Genomic DNA, 16,468 nt, shown 5'->3' on the forward strand with positions numbered 1-16,468 from the left:
AATTCTCTGGGTGGGTGCTGTGCTTGGACTCCTGCTGAATGGGTGCTTGTTAGTGGCCAAACCTTCCCAAAGGGGCCGCAGCACAGCACTGATAATTTAACAAAATTTGTTAACTCCCAAGGTCGGCGTTTGTGTCAGCCAGTGCCTTCTTGAAAGGCTGCGTTTCCCACAGCTGGTGGGTTTTGGTGCATTTGTTACGGACACGTGAATTCGGCGACGGGGTGTTGTTAGTGAGTGGCTGGCACCATCCTGTGGACGGGAGGACATTCGCATCAGGTCCCCTGGTTCTGCAGGCTGTGTGGGTTGGGGAAACGCCTACCCAGAGGTTAGTTACCTTTTTCTGTGGCTGCGACTAAGCCAGCGCACTCTGCTAATCTATTCTTACTCTGTTTTGCTCAGGTAGGTTCCACTTACTCCTAGTCACAGAGCAAAATATTCAGTAGTCATCAAACATCGAAGCTTTTTAAACCTCGTCTTGCTTTTTAACTCGGCCAGTTTTCAGACTTTGTGAGAGTTGAAGTGCATTTTTGTTTTTTTTTCTTCCTTGAAAGAGATTTTTGCAGAGATCTGTATGCAGAGAAAGAGTTACGGCTCCTTACGCTTGCAGAGTTGTTCCGTGTTTCTCGTGGATGATGTTCTTTTGAAAGGGCAGACTATCATCTTTACGTGCTCTTAGGAGAGGAGCCAGCGATGGAATCCCTCTCATCTTTTTGGAAATGAGAGGGGTGTCACAATCTGTCTGCCTTTCCTGAAAGAACCTACTATATTGAGCCTTCTGCCTACGCTTCATTCACGAGCTGGAGAGACTCGGTGCTCCGGCATACGCGAGTTGGGCTAGGAGCTAAAATACATGAGCGTGAGCTGCCTGCTTTGTGCCTGCTGGGACTCCGGCAGATTACAAGCGGGTATGGAGGCGACTCCTCAACCAAGACCTAAGACAAGGTTCTTCAGCTCGGGCCCTGAATGGAAAGAGCGTGTTTTCTGGTGGAGTGGCTGGTTTTTCTGGGAAAATGGCCTTGCCCTCCAGTCTGGCAGCGTGTGGCTCCCCCTCTCCTTTGCCAATATTCAAACCTCCAACTAAACCCTTGCTGTTCTGGGTTTCCTGTACAGCCTCGCTGCTTTCTGTTGGACCTCTTCCTTGAGCACACGTAGTGTCTTGCCCACGCCCCATAAATCAGCCGCTAAGCCTGCACTTTGTAGATAATACTCTTTATTTTCCGTATGTACACTTACTTACACGATTGGATGATGGTCTGACGTTCAGCGCTGAAGACCAGAGGCAGCACACTACAGCAACGCCACTTTCTAAGGAGGGTGGAAGTCAACGACAGAGGGACGGCAGGACGAGGCCTGAGCCCCAGCCTTGCGCGGAGATGAGGGGCAGAACCGAAACCTTCACTTCTGCTCTCTCTGTTTTTATTCGCTTCCATCTACGTGGGGCAGAGAGACAAACCTGGGGAGATGAGACGATTTGCTGTTTCCCAGCTGCTGCCTTCCTGACCATGAGGCTTCTCTCCGTGCGCCTGGTCGTGTCCCGTCCCTTGTGCCTTTGTGAGTGGGAGGGCTGGAGTAATGGCAAAGCCAGGAGCTCTGTCTGGTGCTCTGGAGGTCGTAGATCCATGGTCTCAGCATCTCCCCTGTCATACAGGAGTGTTTGCATCTCTGCCCCAAAGGAGTGGGTCTTGTGAATGCAGGGAGAAGTCGAAAGGTGGGATGACAGAAGGCATCCGGCGCTTCTACAGACGGGCTGTAAAAGCAAAGGCTTGCTAGTGCCGGTGGAAATGCTGATGGAAAAATCTCTCCTGTGGTGGGAAGGTGAGCCCTGGGTGTGTTTGGTGAATGTACACGCGTGCACACAGGGTAGGAGGGAAGAAGAAGCCAGTAACGACAAAGTGCTTGAAAAGTCAGTGGCATTGTTCATTAAGACAAACCCCTTTACAGCTGAGTTGCTGCAAGAACGAGAAGTGTGGCAGCGCTGTGAAGTGAGCCAGGGAGGAGGTCAGCAGCGGGAATACCCACCTCGGCCTCCAGGGATGCGGAGGTTTCGGAAGCAGAGCAGTGGAGTGGCCTGAAGGTCGCTTTATCCCACCCGGGTGGAGCGATGGCACAGAGGTGGTGGTGGGCATTGCCAGAGCGCGGTGCTGAAGTGCTGGGCTGGCATCGCTGGGCCAAAACGGAGCAGAAAGATTCGCTTGGCGTGCGGGGAAGTCCCGCGGCTCGGTGACTTCTGAGGACGTTTAAAAATAAATCACTTTGTGTCAAGGAAGCAAAATGTGGGGCTGGGCTGGGAAGAGGCTTCAGAACCTGCCTGGTCCGAGCGGTGCCTACAGGAACCCCCTGGCTTAAACTGGCGGCGGCGGCGGCAGCGCTGGGGGCGATCAGCTGGGCTGCAGGGGCTCTGGAAAGCTGTTTTCCTCCCAGTTGCGTCGTCGCTGGTTTGACTCTCCTCTTGTTTCAGCATCCAGCTTGCTGAGGCTGCGGATTTCGGGGTGCCGGGCAAGCCGTGCCTCGCTGTGCGAGAGGCACAACCCTCCCGGTGTGGCGGGAGGACGTTCCGCTGCTGGAGAGGTTGCGGGTGAGCGTCTCTAGCTAGCGAGCTGTAGCTTTGTGTCTGCCGTGGCGGTGGCAGCGAGCAAGGCTGGCGCCACGGGTGTTTGAATGCGTTTGGGTGCCCCACTTGGACCAAGGGGACCCTGCGCTGGGCCAGGTACCTGCGGGTAAGCGGCGGGTGACGTTGGCAGGCTACCGCCTGGCTTAAGGGCTTCGATGAAGGCAGGATGTGCTAACTGTCCCCTCGACGCACCGGTCCCCCAGCCTGGCTGGTTGATGGCCACCACTGGAGCCCGCTGGGAGCGTGACTGTGCCCTTGGCTTTGGTGGATGTTTCTGTCCCCAGGTGGGCAGCAGCCTTCAGCTCAAGACTTTCTGTTGGTGACAGCCGTGTCTGCGCCCGACTGGCAGCCAGACGGATGGAGGGAGCTACTCCTCGTCCCAGGGGCAGACGGTCGGGTTTGGTTTCACTCGGGTTTGCAGCCCGGTCTCTGTCCTGGGGGCTCGCCTCGGCTCTGCCCTGCCTGCGGAGGGTCGGGTGGGAGGTCCATGCTCTCCACCTCCCACGGACACACCTCGGAGGTCTTCCTCGTGTCGGTGCTGGTCTCGCCGGATGCAGATGGAGCCTCTTCTGCTTCCCAGGGACAAACCTCGGCTATGCTACTGCCCAGGCTGGGGCTGCTGTCGCCTGCGGGAGCCGAGCTCACTCCCCGCTCTGCCCTGGGTGTGCGGGGGGGCTGGATGCCAGGCTGGATGCGGCACAGGGGCTTGTGCTCAGCCGTGCCGATGGATCTGCCCTTGAATTGTTTCAGCAGGGCTGTTGGAGACACGGCGCTGGCTCCTGCTGCTGGCTGTGACGTTCCCGTCACTGGGGGGGATGCTCTGTCAGCTCCCCGTGGGTGCGCGCCTGGTTTGAAGGTTTCCTTCTCCGAGCCAGCGGGCTCTGCTGCTTCCCAGGGGCAAATATCAGATTTCCTGCTCTCTGTGCTCTCAGATTTCTTGGATGGCTCTTTCCCCATTGCGGTTTTCAGGGTGGGCTCCTCCGTGCCCAGACCCTCCCAGGGACAGATTTCTGCTTTATCGGTGGATTCCAGCTCCTGACTCTCCCAAGGACAGACCTCCGCCTTCAGGCTCTCCACGCTCTGGGATTTCTTTGAAGGTGATTTGGGCAGCGCTGGGCTCCTGGCGCGGGGCTTCTCTGGTGGCTCCTCCGTGCCCAGGCTCTCCCAAGGACAGACCTCAGCCTTCGTTCTCCCCGTGCTCTCCGATTTCTTCGTGGTGCCTTTCAGTGGCTCTGGACTCTTTGCTCTGTACCCCGTGGAGGTGCCCTCTGTGTCTGTGCTCTCCCAGGGGCAGACGGACTCACGGTCTCCCCTTGATTTCTCCTTATCTCCAGATGTGCTCTCTCCAATCTCTTTGTGGAGGCCTTGACCTGTAGAAGGGCTCCTGCTCCCCATGGACCAACCATCTTTGTCCTGTCTTGATTTCTCTTTACCTGGTGGTGGAGCAGCCGCCTCCCAGGGACAGATTTCTGCTTTATCAGTGGATTCCAGCTCCTGACTCTCCCAAGGACAGACCTCTGCCTTTGTGCTCCCCGTGTTCTCCAATTTCTTTGTGGTGCCTTTCAGTGGCTCTGGACTCTTTGCTCTGTACCCCGTGGAGGTGCCCTCCGTGTCTGTGCTCTCCCAGGGGCAGACGGACTCACGGTCTCCCCTTGATTTCGCCTTATCTCCAGATGTGCTCTCTCCAATCTCTTTGTGGGCAACTTGACTTTTAGAAGGGCCTTTGCTCACCGCGAATGGACCATCTTTGTCCTGTCTTGATTTCTCTTTACCGGGTGGTGGAGCAGCCGCCTCCCAGGGGCAGATTTCTGCTTTATCGGTGGATTCCAGCTCCTGACTCTCCCAAGGACAGACCTCAGCCTTCGTTCTCTCCGTGCTCTCCGACTTCTTAGTGGTGCCTTTCAGCAGTTCCGCGCTCTTTTTGCCGTACCCTGTGGAGGTGCCCTCCGTGTCTGTGCTCTCCCAGGGGCAGATGGACTCACGGTCTCCCCTTGATTTCTCCTTATCTCCAGATGTGCTCTCTCCAATCTCTTTGTGGGCAACTTGACTTTTAGAAGGGCCTTTGCTCACCGCGAATGGACCATCTTTGTCCTGTCTTGATTTCTCTTTACCGGGTGGTGGAGCAGCCGCCTCCCAGGGGCAGATTTCTGCTTTATCGGTGGATTCCAGCTCCTGACTCTCCCAAGGACAGACCTCAGCCTTCGTTCTCTCCGTGCTCTCCGACTTCTTAGTGGTGCCTTTCAGCAGTTCCGCGCTCTTTTTGCCGTACCCTGTGGAGGTGCCCTCCGTGTCTGTGCTCTCCCAGGGGCAGATGGACTCACGGTCTCCCCTTGATTTCTCCTTATCTCCAGATGTGCTCTCTCCAATCTCTTTGTGGAGGCCTTGACCTGTAGAAGGGCTCCTGCTCCCCATGGACCAACCATCTTTGTGCTGTCTTGATTTCTCTTTACCGGGTGGTGGAGCAGCCGCCTCCCACGGACAGATTTCTGCTTTATCGGTGGATTCCAGCTCCTGACTCTCCCAAGGACAGACCTCCGCCTTTGTGCTCCCCGTGCTCTCCGACTTCTTAGTGGTGCCTTTCAGCGGCTCTGGGCTCCTCGTGCCGTACCCCGTGGAGGTGCCCTCCGTGTCTGTGCTCTCCCAGGGGCAGACGGACTCACGGTCTCCCCTTGATTTCTCCTTATCTCCAGATGTGCTCTCTCCAATCTCTTTGTGGGCAACTTGACTTTTAGAAGGGCCTTTGCTCACCACGAATGGACCGTCTTTGTCCTGCCTTGATTTCTTCTTACCTGGTGGTGGAGCAGCCGCCTCCCAGGGGCAGATTTCTGCTTTATCAGTGGATTCCAGCTCCTGACTCTCCCAGGGACAGACCTCAGCCTTCAGGCTCTCCACACTCTGGGATTTCTTTGAGGGCGATTTGGGCAGCGCTGGGCTCCTGGCGCGGGGCTTCTCTCGTGGCTGCTCCGTGCCCAGGCTCTCCCAAGGACAGATGGCCTCTTGCCCGCTGCTGCCCTGCTCCAGGCATCTCACCGGGCTGGCTAATGCTGCCTGGCGCGTGATGCGCTTCTCCCCCTTCGAAACCCCCGCTGGACCCTGCTTTGCCTTTGGTTGGTGGCCGGGAGGTGCCGCTGCCTCCCAGGGACAGATTTCTGCTTTATCGGTGGATTCCAGCTCCTGACTCTCCCAAGGACAGACCTCCGCCTTTGTGCTCCCCATGCTCTCCAACTTCTTAGTGGTGCCTTTCAGCGGCTCTGGGCTCCTCGTGCCGTACCCCGTGGAGGTGCCCTCTGTGTCTGTGCTCTCCCAGGGGCAGATGGACTCACGGTCTCCCCTTGATTTCTCCTTATCTCCAGATGTGCTCTCTCCAATCTCTTTGTGGGCAACTTGACTTTTAGAAGGGCCTTTGCTCACCGCGAATGGACCATCTTTGTCCTGCCTTGATTTCTCTTTACCTGGTGGTGGAGCAGCCACCTCCCAGGGGCAGATTTCTGCTTTATCGGTGGATTCCAGCTCCTGACTCTCCCAAGGACAGACCTCCGCCTTCAGGCTCTCCACACTCTGGGATTTCTTTGAGGGCGATTTGGGCAGCGCCGGGCTCCTGGCGCGGGGCTTCTTTGGTGGCTGCTCCATGCCCAGGCTCTCCCAGGGACAGACCTCCTCCTTGATGCTCTCCGTGCTCTGGGATTTCTTGAACTCTGCTTTTGAACGGTCCAGGCTTTTCCTAACGAACTTTGCCAAGATCCTGCTGTCCCTGCGCTCAGGTCGACGGCCACCCGCCTCTGCCAGCTTTGCTTTGATGTCTTCAAGTTCTCCCAGTCCTGGTTTGTTTTCCCCTTTGGAAGTCCCACGCGTGTCCTGCCTTGGTCTCTCCTTTCCCGATGGAGCTGCAGGCTCTTCCCAAGGGCAGATTTCTGTTTTAGGAAGCGGCTCATCCTCCTCTTCCCACGGACAGACGTTGGCCTTTCTGCTATTGCTGGTTCCTGCTTGCTTGGGCGACGTTTTGGGCAGAGCTGGGTGTTTTGCTAGGAGCCCGATGCCGGGCTGCTCTGCACCTTCCCCGGGGCTGGGGGATCCTCGCTGGTCGCTCCCCATGTCTGCAGCCGGGGCCGCGTCTCTGGTGCCCCTCGGGGCTGCTCTCTGTGGGGGAATCCCATTTTTCACTTGGGAAACGTCACCATCGGCTAATTTTCCTGCATCGGACAAGGCTGTTCCCCTTTCCCAAGGGCAAACGTCCACACCGCTGTCGGCTCCAGCCACTTCCCAGGGACAAACTGAAGCCCGTGGGCTCGTCTGGCTCCTCGAGGCCACTTCTGGCAGCTCGGAGCTTCTGGGAGCGGGTTTCGGTGGGGGTCCCTCGCTGCCGGTGCTGCCCCAGGGCCGGCCGGGCGCTTGCGGGCCGCTCCCGCTCTCCTGCGCTCTCAGCAAACCCAGGGATTTTGGTCTGATGCTCCTGACCCACTTGCCCAGCCGCCTCCTCTCCCCTTCCTCCCCCTCTCGCTCCGGCGCAGCCCCCTCCGCGTCCCAGGGGCAGATCTCTGCTCTGACGTTCCTTCCCCCTTCCCCGCTCTCCCACGGACAAACCTCGGCCGTCCTGCCCTCCGCGCTGCCCGCTCTCTCCGAAGCCGCTTTGGGCAGCTCTGGGGTTTTTGCTGGTGGTTTCTCCGTGCCCGGCTCTTCGCCAGGGTGGCCACCATCCCCCTCGCTGCCGCCCTTCCCCGGCGCTCTGCCTGGCCCCCAGCGCTCGCTCCCACTCTCCTCCCAGGGACAAACTTCTATCTTAACCCTGGAATCTGCCCGAGTTTCCCCAGGACAGACCTCTGCCGCCGTGCTCCTGGCTTTCCCCGCCGCAGCCGGGACCACCTCTGCGCTCTGGCTCTTTGCAGGGACCCTCTGGGTGTCCCCGCTCCTCGAGGGCGCGGGCCGGCTGCCCCCCTTCCCCAGCGCCTTGGCGGGGCTCTCCCTGCCCGGAGGGACCCCCCCGTCCTCCTGGGGGGTGACCGCCTCCTGGCGCAATAAGGCTGCTTTTCCTGCTGGGACACGCAGGGCTCCCTGGGGACAAACCTCAGCCCCCAGCCTCTCGGCAGCCGCTCTCTGCACGCCGGCGGTGGACGGGCGGGGGCTGCCTGCGATGGGTTTTGGACTTGGCTGCTGCACCTCCGCGTGGTCCTGGGGTCGGTTGGGTCTGCTGCCCACCTCGAGTCCTTCAGCCAGCCCCGCCGCCCCTTCCGTCGGTGCCATCAGCCTCACGATGGCCGCAGGAGCATCCTGCCCCGGCTCCACGGCAGGAGCATCCTTCCCTGGCTCTGCCACAGGACCCTCGTCCCCTCGCTGGGGACGTATCTGTGCTGTCCTGCTGCTGGCCACCGCTGGGGTTTCATGGGGATGTTCAGCTCCTTCTCGGTGGCCAACACTGGGTGGGATCTCACGCACCCCAGACCCGCCACCAGCGTCCACGTCCCCCTGGGGAGCCCTGGGCTCCTCTCCCAGTGTCTCAGAGTTGCCTGTCCCCGGGGCTGGGCTGTCCCACTGTCCTTCTGCCTCTTCCCTGCCGTCCCCCCAGCCCGCGGCTCCCCAGGCGGTGCCGGAGTTGTTGTTGTGCTGGCAGGGGACTGTCCCCCCCTGCCATGGGCGGGCGGTGGGCTCGCTGCCCGGTCTCTGCCTGCTCCATTCAGGGCTTTTGGCGGCGGGGTCTCGGCCGATGGCCCCGAGGGACATGGCTGATGTCTCTGCCAGGCTGGGCCTCTCCCTCCTGCTGCCCCCCCTCTTCCTGAGGCTCCCCTCGCTCTCTCGCTTCCCCTTCAGGGTGCTTTTCCCCTTGGAGCGGTTGAAAGCTTTGATGGCGAGTCCCAGGCCCCGGAGGGAGGTCCTCTGGGGGGGCGGCTTGAGGCTGAGGGGGGTGGCTGCTGCGTCACCAGGGGTCCCCGACTTTGCTGCTTCGGTGGCTTTCTGCTTCTGGCTCAGGATCTCGTCCTGGATCAACTCCCAGGGACAGACCTGCGCCGGGATGGAGGCAGCAGTCAGCAGCCTGCCCTTCCCCGCCGGGGGGAACACGCGCCCCGGCTCTGCCTCGGCTGTCCCCTCCTGTGTCCCCTCCTGTGTCCCCTCCTGTGTCCCCTCCTGTGTCCCCTCCTGTGTCCCCTCTGGCTCTGCTGCCCGTGCCGGGGGGTCCGTAGGAGGCTGTGCTGGCTCTGGGCTGTCCCCGGCCGGGGTGGCACGCCGCACCAGGCTCTGGTACCGGATGGGGGGCGGCGGTGGGGTCCTCCTCACTGCCACCCGCACCCGTCCCGGGGGGTGGGAGCTGTCGACACTGATGCTCTTGATGGGGGCGTAGGTGACGCGTTTCTGCACCTTGCCATCGCCTGGGGGGGACACGTCCTCCTGGGGCCACCCCTCGGCGGGGCTGGAGCCGGCTGGCGGGGTGGCATCAGCCGCACTGGGGCTTTGGGGCTCCCCGGCTCCTCTGGGGGGCTCCGAGGATGGGGCCGGGGGGTGCTGCTTGGCGTGACACTTCTCCCGTGCAGCTCGGCTGGCGGCGAGCAGGGCCTCCTCCCGAGACCCGGCCACCACGCTGAGCGACTTCAGCAAGGGGGCTGCGCGGGGCGGGGGGGGCTGCCCGTGGCCCCCCAGGTTGTGGGCACTGGCCGACTTGCACACGAGCGGGGCGGCGTCGAGGGACTCGCTGTCGGAGTGCTCCGAGGCCGTGGTGGCCATTGTCTTCCTCCCCGGTGAGGGGGACCCGGGGGCGGGCGAGCCTCCCGGGGGCTCCCGCGCGGGACCCTCGGTGCTGCGGGACCTGCGCAGGGCTGCGGCGCGGCGCCGGGAACCCTCATCCCGCGTCCGCAGGCTGGCGCCGCCGGCGTCGGGGAGCAGCTTGGCCGAGGAGCTGCGGCGTGCCGGGGTGCCCGCCCGCTCCCCGCTGCTGCGGCGTGTCACCGCCTCGGGCAGCTCGGTGACACGGCGCACGATGGAGCGGCCCAGGCTGCGGCGGGAGCTGCGTTTCTTGGGGAGGTGGGGGTTGTTGGCTGCCATCCTCCGCGTCTTGTGCACCTCCAGCTGCCGGTAAAGCTTCTTCAGCTCCTCCTGCGCGCCGCGGGCGGGGGGACGCGGCAGAGAGAGGGGAGAGAGGAGAGCACGGACGATGGGGCCGCGGGTGGAAGACCCCGCAAAGCCCCCAGTCCCCACGTCCCCAGTCCCCCGCGCTGCCCGTCCCTCTGACCCAGGGGACGCAGCAGGTTTCCCCGCCGGTGGCGGCTCCCCCCGCACCCCCTTCTCCCCCCACCCCGCCCCCGACTCTGCTTTGCATCAGGAGAAAGATCGCAAAAGGCACCTCTTACTCTGCGCGGGGCTGCATAGCTAGCGTCAAAAGAAGGTCCTGAGTGTGCCACCCACCCGAATGTCATCGGGGTCGAGACTGTGCTCGCTCCAGGCGGACGCGATGCTGCTGTTCAGGCAGGAGCCCGAGCGCCGCATGTCCAGCTCGTCCTCGTAGACCTCGGCCGCGATCTCCTCCCGCAGCGGCGAGCCGGCGTGCAGGAACTGGGGGTGGCGAGGGGCGAGCTTGCCGAGGGGTCCCCGAAACGCCGGGGAAGCCCAGCTCCCGTCTCCCCGCGGCCCCGGGCCGAGCGTTACCTTGGGGATGAAGAGCAGCGCCAGGGTCATGGTGATGGTGCCGTGGGTGTGAGCGAAGAAGAGCAGCAGGGTCCAGTCGGGGTGCAGCGAGGGGACCATGATGAACCTGGAAGGGGCGAGGAGGGCAGCGCAGGGTCCCGCCAAGGCGCCCGCGGCCCCCTCCCCACCTCCAGTCCCCGCACCCTCCACCCTGCCCGGGAACACACGTGGGACTGGGGATTTGCCGCCGGTTCCTCCGCATGGCCGGCGACAGGGATCTCGGTTCCCAGCCCCCGTGTCCTACCTGACGACGTGGAAGGCGGCCGAGATCATGAGCTCGTTGTGGAGCGCGATGCCCATGTAGCGGGGCTCATGGAAGGCGGAGGGCACGGCGCGCGTGGCGTAGCACAGGAAGCTGCCCCACAGCAGGAACAGCATTTCGGCTGCGGGAGGGAGACGGGGAGCGATGCTGAGCCCCCCCACCCATCACCCTGCTGCTCTCAGCATCATTTCCCGGGCAGCACCGATGGGTGCCGAGCTGCGGGGTGGGTGCTGCCGCCCACCGGCACCTCCCTGCGCTGGGCCGCATCCAGCCCAACGCGTTCAGCCCAGCTGCCGTTGGCATGTGCCATGGCCGGAGCCGGGTCCAGTGCGGAGCATCCTCTGGCACAGCTCACCCAAAGGCCACCGGGACTCACCGCCTGCGCCGGGGGATTTACCCAGCGCCGTGGCAAGTCCTGGGGATGCTCAGAGAGAGAGGGCAGGAGGCAGCTCGGGTGCCCCAGCCCTGCCTGCAGGCTCCAGGCAGATTAAATGGAGAAGGAAATTCAAACCCCACGTGCCACATTTACGAGATGGGGTCCTGGGGCTGGGGGGACCCCCTGGCACACCCCGGGGGCTGGTCTCACCGATCACCATCATGTAGTCCCAGCGGTCGTGGCCGCAGATGTAGAAGTGGAGCCCGCGGGCGGTCTGGGTGCGGATCACCAGCGGGATGTTCTTCTCGACGTTCTCCAGCATCCCGACGGTCCAGGCCGCCAGGAACCACAGCACCAGGAGCAGGATGAGCCCCAGCATCTTCAGCACCTGCCCACTCGAGACGTACGGCGCCCGCTGGGCCGTGTGGGACAGGAACACCTTCAGCACCCTGCGAGGCGCGGAGGGGTGAGCCCCCAGCCCGTCCCCGCCACGGGGGGTCCCAGGCAGCCAGCCCCCCCTGCCCCGGCTACCTGTACAGCTTGAGGGTGATGGTGCCGTAGACGATGGCGAAGCCCAGCATGCGGACCCAGCGCAGGACGATGCAGCGGAAGATGCTCGGCTTGAAGTAGAGGATGAAGACCTGGGGCGGGGGAGAGAGGGGGCGGGGGGTGCATGGGGCCGGATCCCGCCTGCCGGGGGGGGGCAGCGAACGCCGGAGACTCGGACGCCACCTGCCCCCAGCCAGCCCCGCTGCCACCCTTCCCCCTTGGCTCTGCAGCCCCCGCCACAGCTCTGGCGGGAGGGAGAAGGGATTTGGGCAGGGATTAATTCCCATCGCCAGCGGGAGAAAAGGGATTTGGTTTCCCGAGAAGGTTTATACCGCAGCCGCCGGGGGCCGCGCCGGCAAAATTCACAATTAGGCGGAGTTGTGCCCGTGCCCTGCACAGGGCCAGCTCGGTGCCCTCGCTGGGGGGGCAGCCGGCCAGGCTGCAAACGCTCTTCAACCCCAGGCCGGAGGTTTTTGGCCCCGGGGAGGGCTGGATACTCACGGGGAAGTAGAGGAGAAGGGACCCGAAGAGGATGGTCTCCAGCAGGACGACTCCCGACACCCGGATCCTCTGCGGGGACAGAGGCGTGAGGGCGCAGCCGGGAGCCACGGCTGGGGGGGGGGGGGGGGCTGGAACAGGGGCAGGGAGACCCCCCCCGAGCCTGTGGGGTGTAGGGGAGGAGGGGAGCAGGGCAGGGGGGGAGGCGCGGGGACGCCTTGCCTTGCTCTGTCGGAAGTGGTAGGAGACCAGCATGCTGAGGAAGACGGCCAGCATGCAGCAGGCCTGGCAGGAGAGGACGGCCGCCCGCAGCGCCCGGTCCTCCTGGATGAGGCAGGGCGCGTCGTCCTCGCAGGTGGCGCATCCCCGGCGGCAGGGCTGGCATCCCAGCCGGGACCCGCCGTCCGCCCCCGCCGCGCTCCCCGCCGCGCCTGGGGACAGAGCGATGGCCCGGTGAGGCCACCACGTCCCGGGCTTGGTGGCACTTTCCCTGCCAGGGCACGTGCTCCGGCTTCCCAAAGCCCCCCCAGCCCCGCGCCCCAGCGCTGTAGCCACGTGCCACTGGGTGAAACGGGGCACCCCGGGGCTGGGCATGGCACCCACCTGCCCGGGCACCGCTGGCCACTCCGCCGGCCCCGTAAAAGCCCGGCTTACACCGGCACAGGTACCTCCCGAGGACAAAGCCGTGGCTCTCCTGGGGGACACACTGAAGGAGACAGGCTGAGACACACGGAGGGGCTCCTCCTGCACCCCAAATCCTTCCCCTCACCCCACATCCCCCCCGGCACCGGGGGCTCCGGCAGCCCCCGGGTGCCCAGCCCCACACCATCCTCCCCCACGCCCGGGAGGAATCAGTGGTTAAACATTTAAGAATTAAAAGCCAAAGCTTGGCCCCCAAATCCCCCCCTAAAACCTAAATGGACACCTAATGCAGCAGAGCGCGCTAATCCCGCCCGGCCGTGACGGCAGCCGGGGCACCGCTCCCTAATCCCCCGCGGCCCCATCCCGCCCATGGCCGTTTTTCTGGGTATTGTTGTTTCCTGGAGAGATGCCCGGCAGCAGAGCCCGTCCCTCCGGAGGGCATCGCCCGCGGGGTGCTGGCAGGGAAGAGAAGCTGGTGACACCTTTCCCACTTGGGGACGGCTTTTTGCCTTCGGGCAGGGACCCCGACCTGCACTGGGCTGGGGGGCTGCGGGGTTTGCCCTCCTCGGGGACGCTGCGGGTTGTGTCGAGCCCCGAAACACGCTCGGGCATCACCGGCTCGCTCGGGTGGGCACCGCCGGAGGGGATCGGGGGCTGCTGCTCGGGGTCATTCGCCCAGCGGCTGCCAGCCCCCGGAGCCCGGTTGTCCCCGCGGTGCCCGGGCAGGGACTGGCCAGGTCACACGCTGCTGCTGGCAGCAGGGAAGGGAGATTTGCACAATAAACCCTGCGCCGAGAGCAGCTGAACGAAGCAGATGGATCGGCCGGGAGAGGATAAAACTCAGCCCGGAGGGAGGGACGGGCGGCAGGGACAGCCTGGCTGGGGGGACGGGGACGGTTCGGGGCAGGGGACCCCCCAGCCCTGCGCAGGGTGCGTGGTGCCGGTGGCCGGTACCTGGGTGCTGTTGAGGTCGCAGCGGTGCGTGTCCGCGAACCAGCCCGGCCCGCTGGCGCACTGGTCGATGGCCACATCCCGCAGCTCGATGTCCACCCGCACGACGCCCCTGCGCAGAGGGACGGGGTCGGCCCCAGGGGTCGCGCAGGGTGTCTCCATGCCCACCCTGTGCCCCCCACCCAGCGTGGCCGTGCCCCACCGCTGCCGCGGGGACAGGCAGCCACAGGGGTGCCGGCGTATGGACGAGTGGGACAATACGAGGTGTCAGCAATGTCCCCAGACCCCAGCCAGGGATGTCCCCCCTCGGAGCCGTGTCTGGGAGAGGCTGGAGCTGGGGCAGGGACGGGGACAGGGACAGGGACGGGGGCAGCAGCTCCTGGGGGTGAATTCTGCCTCTCAAGACGGGCTTTAATGCAACCGAATGGGAACGAGGAGCTGCTGGGGTGGCCCCTGCATGTCGCCCCTCGCCCTGGGGGACAGACCCTCCTCCCTGGGTGCTCCGAGGGGGACAGGGTGTCCCCTTTGGAAACGGGGCCATGTTCCCTCTCTGGGATTAAAGTCCCCTGCCCCCTTCCCTCCCCAGTGCCTCCCACTGTGGCTCCTTGCTCAGGGGGTGCCAGGGGACCTGGTGGTAGGGACCCACCAGCCTGGGGACACCCCCCAGCTCCCAGGACGGGCCCCAGCCCGGCTCACCCACCCCCAGCATGGCCATGGTGGGGGGGCCTGGGGGTGGCAGCCCGGGGTGGCAGCCCGGGGATGACCGAGGGGGCACTGGGAGCAGCTCCGCGTCTGTGGACGTGCAAATACCCACGCACACGCACGCCCAGGCATACACACGGGGGGGACACACGCACACCTGCACCACCGGGTGATGCCTCCAGCCGCACCCCCCAGCAGGCACATGGGGCACCCAGCAGCCCCCTTTACACCACTCCCAGCACCCTTTACACCCCCCAGCCCCTCCGGGTACCACTCACTTGAACTCGGGGCTGAGGTCCGGCTTGAGCCCGTAGAAGGCGGAGGAGAGCGTGACCGCCCAGGCGGGCAGGAACCTGCCGTCCCGGCACTCCAGGAACGGTGGGGACCACCGCACGTGGCCCGGCTCCCCCACGTAGCTGTCCCCCCGCTGCCACTTGGGGGTCTCCATGCTGCGCAGGTCATTGCTGAGCAGGCGCTTGCGGAGGAGGGGGGTCCGCTGGGACTTGAGGGCGTTGAACCAGTCGTTGTCCCAGCTGAGGTTGCCGAGGCTGGGGGCGGCGGCGGAGACGTCCTGCAGCAGGATCTCGCCGTCCCCCTTGGTGGCCTGCAGCATCAGCCGGGGCTTGGCGGCCAGCGGGTGGGCGTCGAGGGCCAGCACCGCCCGCCGCACCCACGGGTGCCCCTCCGCCAGGCTGCGGACCAGCGCCTGGTACCACTCCACGTCCTCGGCCACGCTGGCCTCGCGGATGTCGTTGGTCTGGAAGAGCATGTTGAGGAAGTTGGCGGCGTGGGCCAGCGCCTCGGGGGCGGCACGCAGGGCGGCACGCAGCGCCGGGGGGGGGCTGGGGCCAGCTGCCCCCGCCGCGACACCCCGGCTGCAGTTGACCCGGGCCAGTCGTTGCGCATCGCCCGTCTGCAGGAAAGCCAGCGCCGCCGCCGAGCCCTCGGGGTCCCCTGACGCTCCCGGCTCCGGGGTGGGTGACCATGAGGATGACGGGGACGGGGACCATCCTGCTGGCCGGGGGGTTCTCTCCAGTGAGCGCTGGCCCCCCACGAGGATGGTGCCGTGGACCAGTGCCGTGAAAAAGCACCAGAGCAGCGGCCACCACCACGGCCCCATGGCTGGGGCTCAGCGGAGCCCCCCGGCCCCCTGTGGCCCCGCTGGCCAGCCCGGGGGCGGCATGGTGGGCACGATGCCCGAGCCGGCCGGGAGCCTGCTCTGCTCCCTGGGGCCGGACTCAGGCTCTGCCGCCTGTTTTCCTCCCTCGGCGATGCCGGAGCAGACGTCACCGGCTCCAAAACGTGTTCATCTGCTGGCGCTGCCCGCCTGGAGCCCCCCCCGCCCGCCCCCGCGCTCCCGCTCACGCAGGCGACGCTGCCGGGGAGCCCCCCGCCCTGAGCCCCGTGGGGACCCCCGCACCCCGGCCCCCTCAGGCTGCCCATGATGCAAGCGCATCCTGATGGGAAGCCATGGCAACGGGGCCGGGAATTTTCCTCCCGGCATCCCCCTCCCCGCGGCCCCCTCGGCAGCCGCGGAGGGGGGGGAAAGAAGGTCGCCTGCTGGTTCCCCGTATGGTCCGGGGCTTCAATCCCACAGTGCCCATCCCCCCCCGGCCACGGGGGGGGAAATGGGGGGGGATGGCGCACACGCGGGATGTCCCTGTGGGGCTGAGGGTGGCGAGTGCGGTATGGGGGTGGCACAAGCACCGTCCCCATGGCAGGGCCTGATCCCCCCCCGCCTCCCCAAGCTGGGGGATGATGTCCTGGGTCCCACGCAGCACTGCCCTGCTCGCAGAGGGGAACCTGAGGCACAGGAGGCTGCTCAGATCATCGCCCCCCTCCCCAGGCCTAAGGAGCGGAGACCTCCCTCTTCACCAGCCTCCAGGCAGATGTGGGGAGAGCTGGTCCCCGTCCCCTCTCCCCCAGCGCAGCGTGCTGCCTGCGAGAGCCGTGCGACAGCCGTGCGAGGGCTGTGCAAGAGCTGCGTGAGAGCCGTGCAAGAGCCGCATCAGAGCCGTGCAGGTGCCGTGCGAGGGCTGTGCAAAGGCTGTGCAACGGCCGTGCAAGGGCTGTGCAAGAGCCGTGTGAGAGCTGTAGAAGAGCTGCATGAGAGCCGTGCAAGAGCCGTGCAAGAGCAGTATGAGAGCTGTGCAAGAGCTGTGCAGCGCTCGCAACAGGAGGGTGCCGGGCGCCCTTGCCTCACACACGG

The 16,468-nt window shown here is 64.8% G+C and overlaps 1 protein-coding gene across 3 annotated transcripts; it reads right to left on the reverse strand.

Moving 5' to 3' along the window:
* Positions 1 to 15: 15 nt before the first annotated feature.
* Positions 16 to 15,536, reverse strand: GPR179 (G protein-coupled receptor 179). Of its 3 annotated transcripts, XM_074561910.1 has the most exons (11): positions 14,538 to 15,536; positions 13,561 to 13,669; positions 12,568 to 12,670; positions 12,187 to 12,395; positions 11,968 to 12,036; positions 11,449 to 11,558; positions 11,128 to 11,366; positions 10,524 to 10,662; positions 10,241 to 10,346; positions 10,001 to 10,147; positions 16 to 9,691 (listed from the first exon to the last, which is right to left on the reverse strand). In XM_074561910.1, the coding sequence occupies exons 1-11, from the start codon at positions 15,377 to 15,379 to the stop codon at positions 3,017 to 3,019; spliced, it is 8,748 nt and encodes a 2,915-aa protein (XP_074418011.1). In that variant the 5' UTR covers positions 15,380 to 15,536; the 3' UTR covers positions 16 to 3,016. The 3 variants fall into 3 exon arrangements, with proteins under 3 accessions (XP_074418011.1, XP_074418012.1, XP_074418014.1); XM_074561911.1 differs by lacking the exon at positions 12,568 to 12,670 and having other exon boundaries at positions 11,128 to 11,332; positions 14,538 to 14,842; XM_074561913.1 differs by lacking the exons at positions 13,561 to 13,669; positions 14,538 to 15,536 and having other exon boundaries at positions 11,128 to 11,332; positions 12,568 to 12,658.
* Positions 15,537 to 16,468: the final 932 nt, after the last annotated feature.

This window comes from Larus michahellis, chromosome 18 (genome assembly GCF_964199755.1).
Source record: "Larus michahellis chromosome 18, bLarMic1.1, whole genome shotgun sequence".
Classification (NCBI taxonomy): Eukaryota; Metazoa; Chordata; class Aves; order Charadriiformes; family Laridae; genus Larus; species Larus michahellis.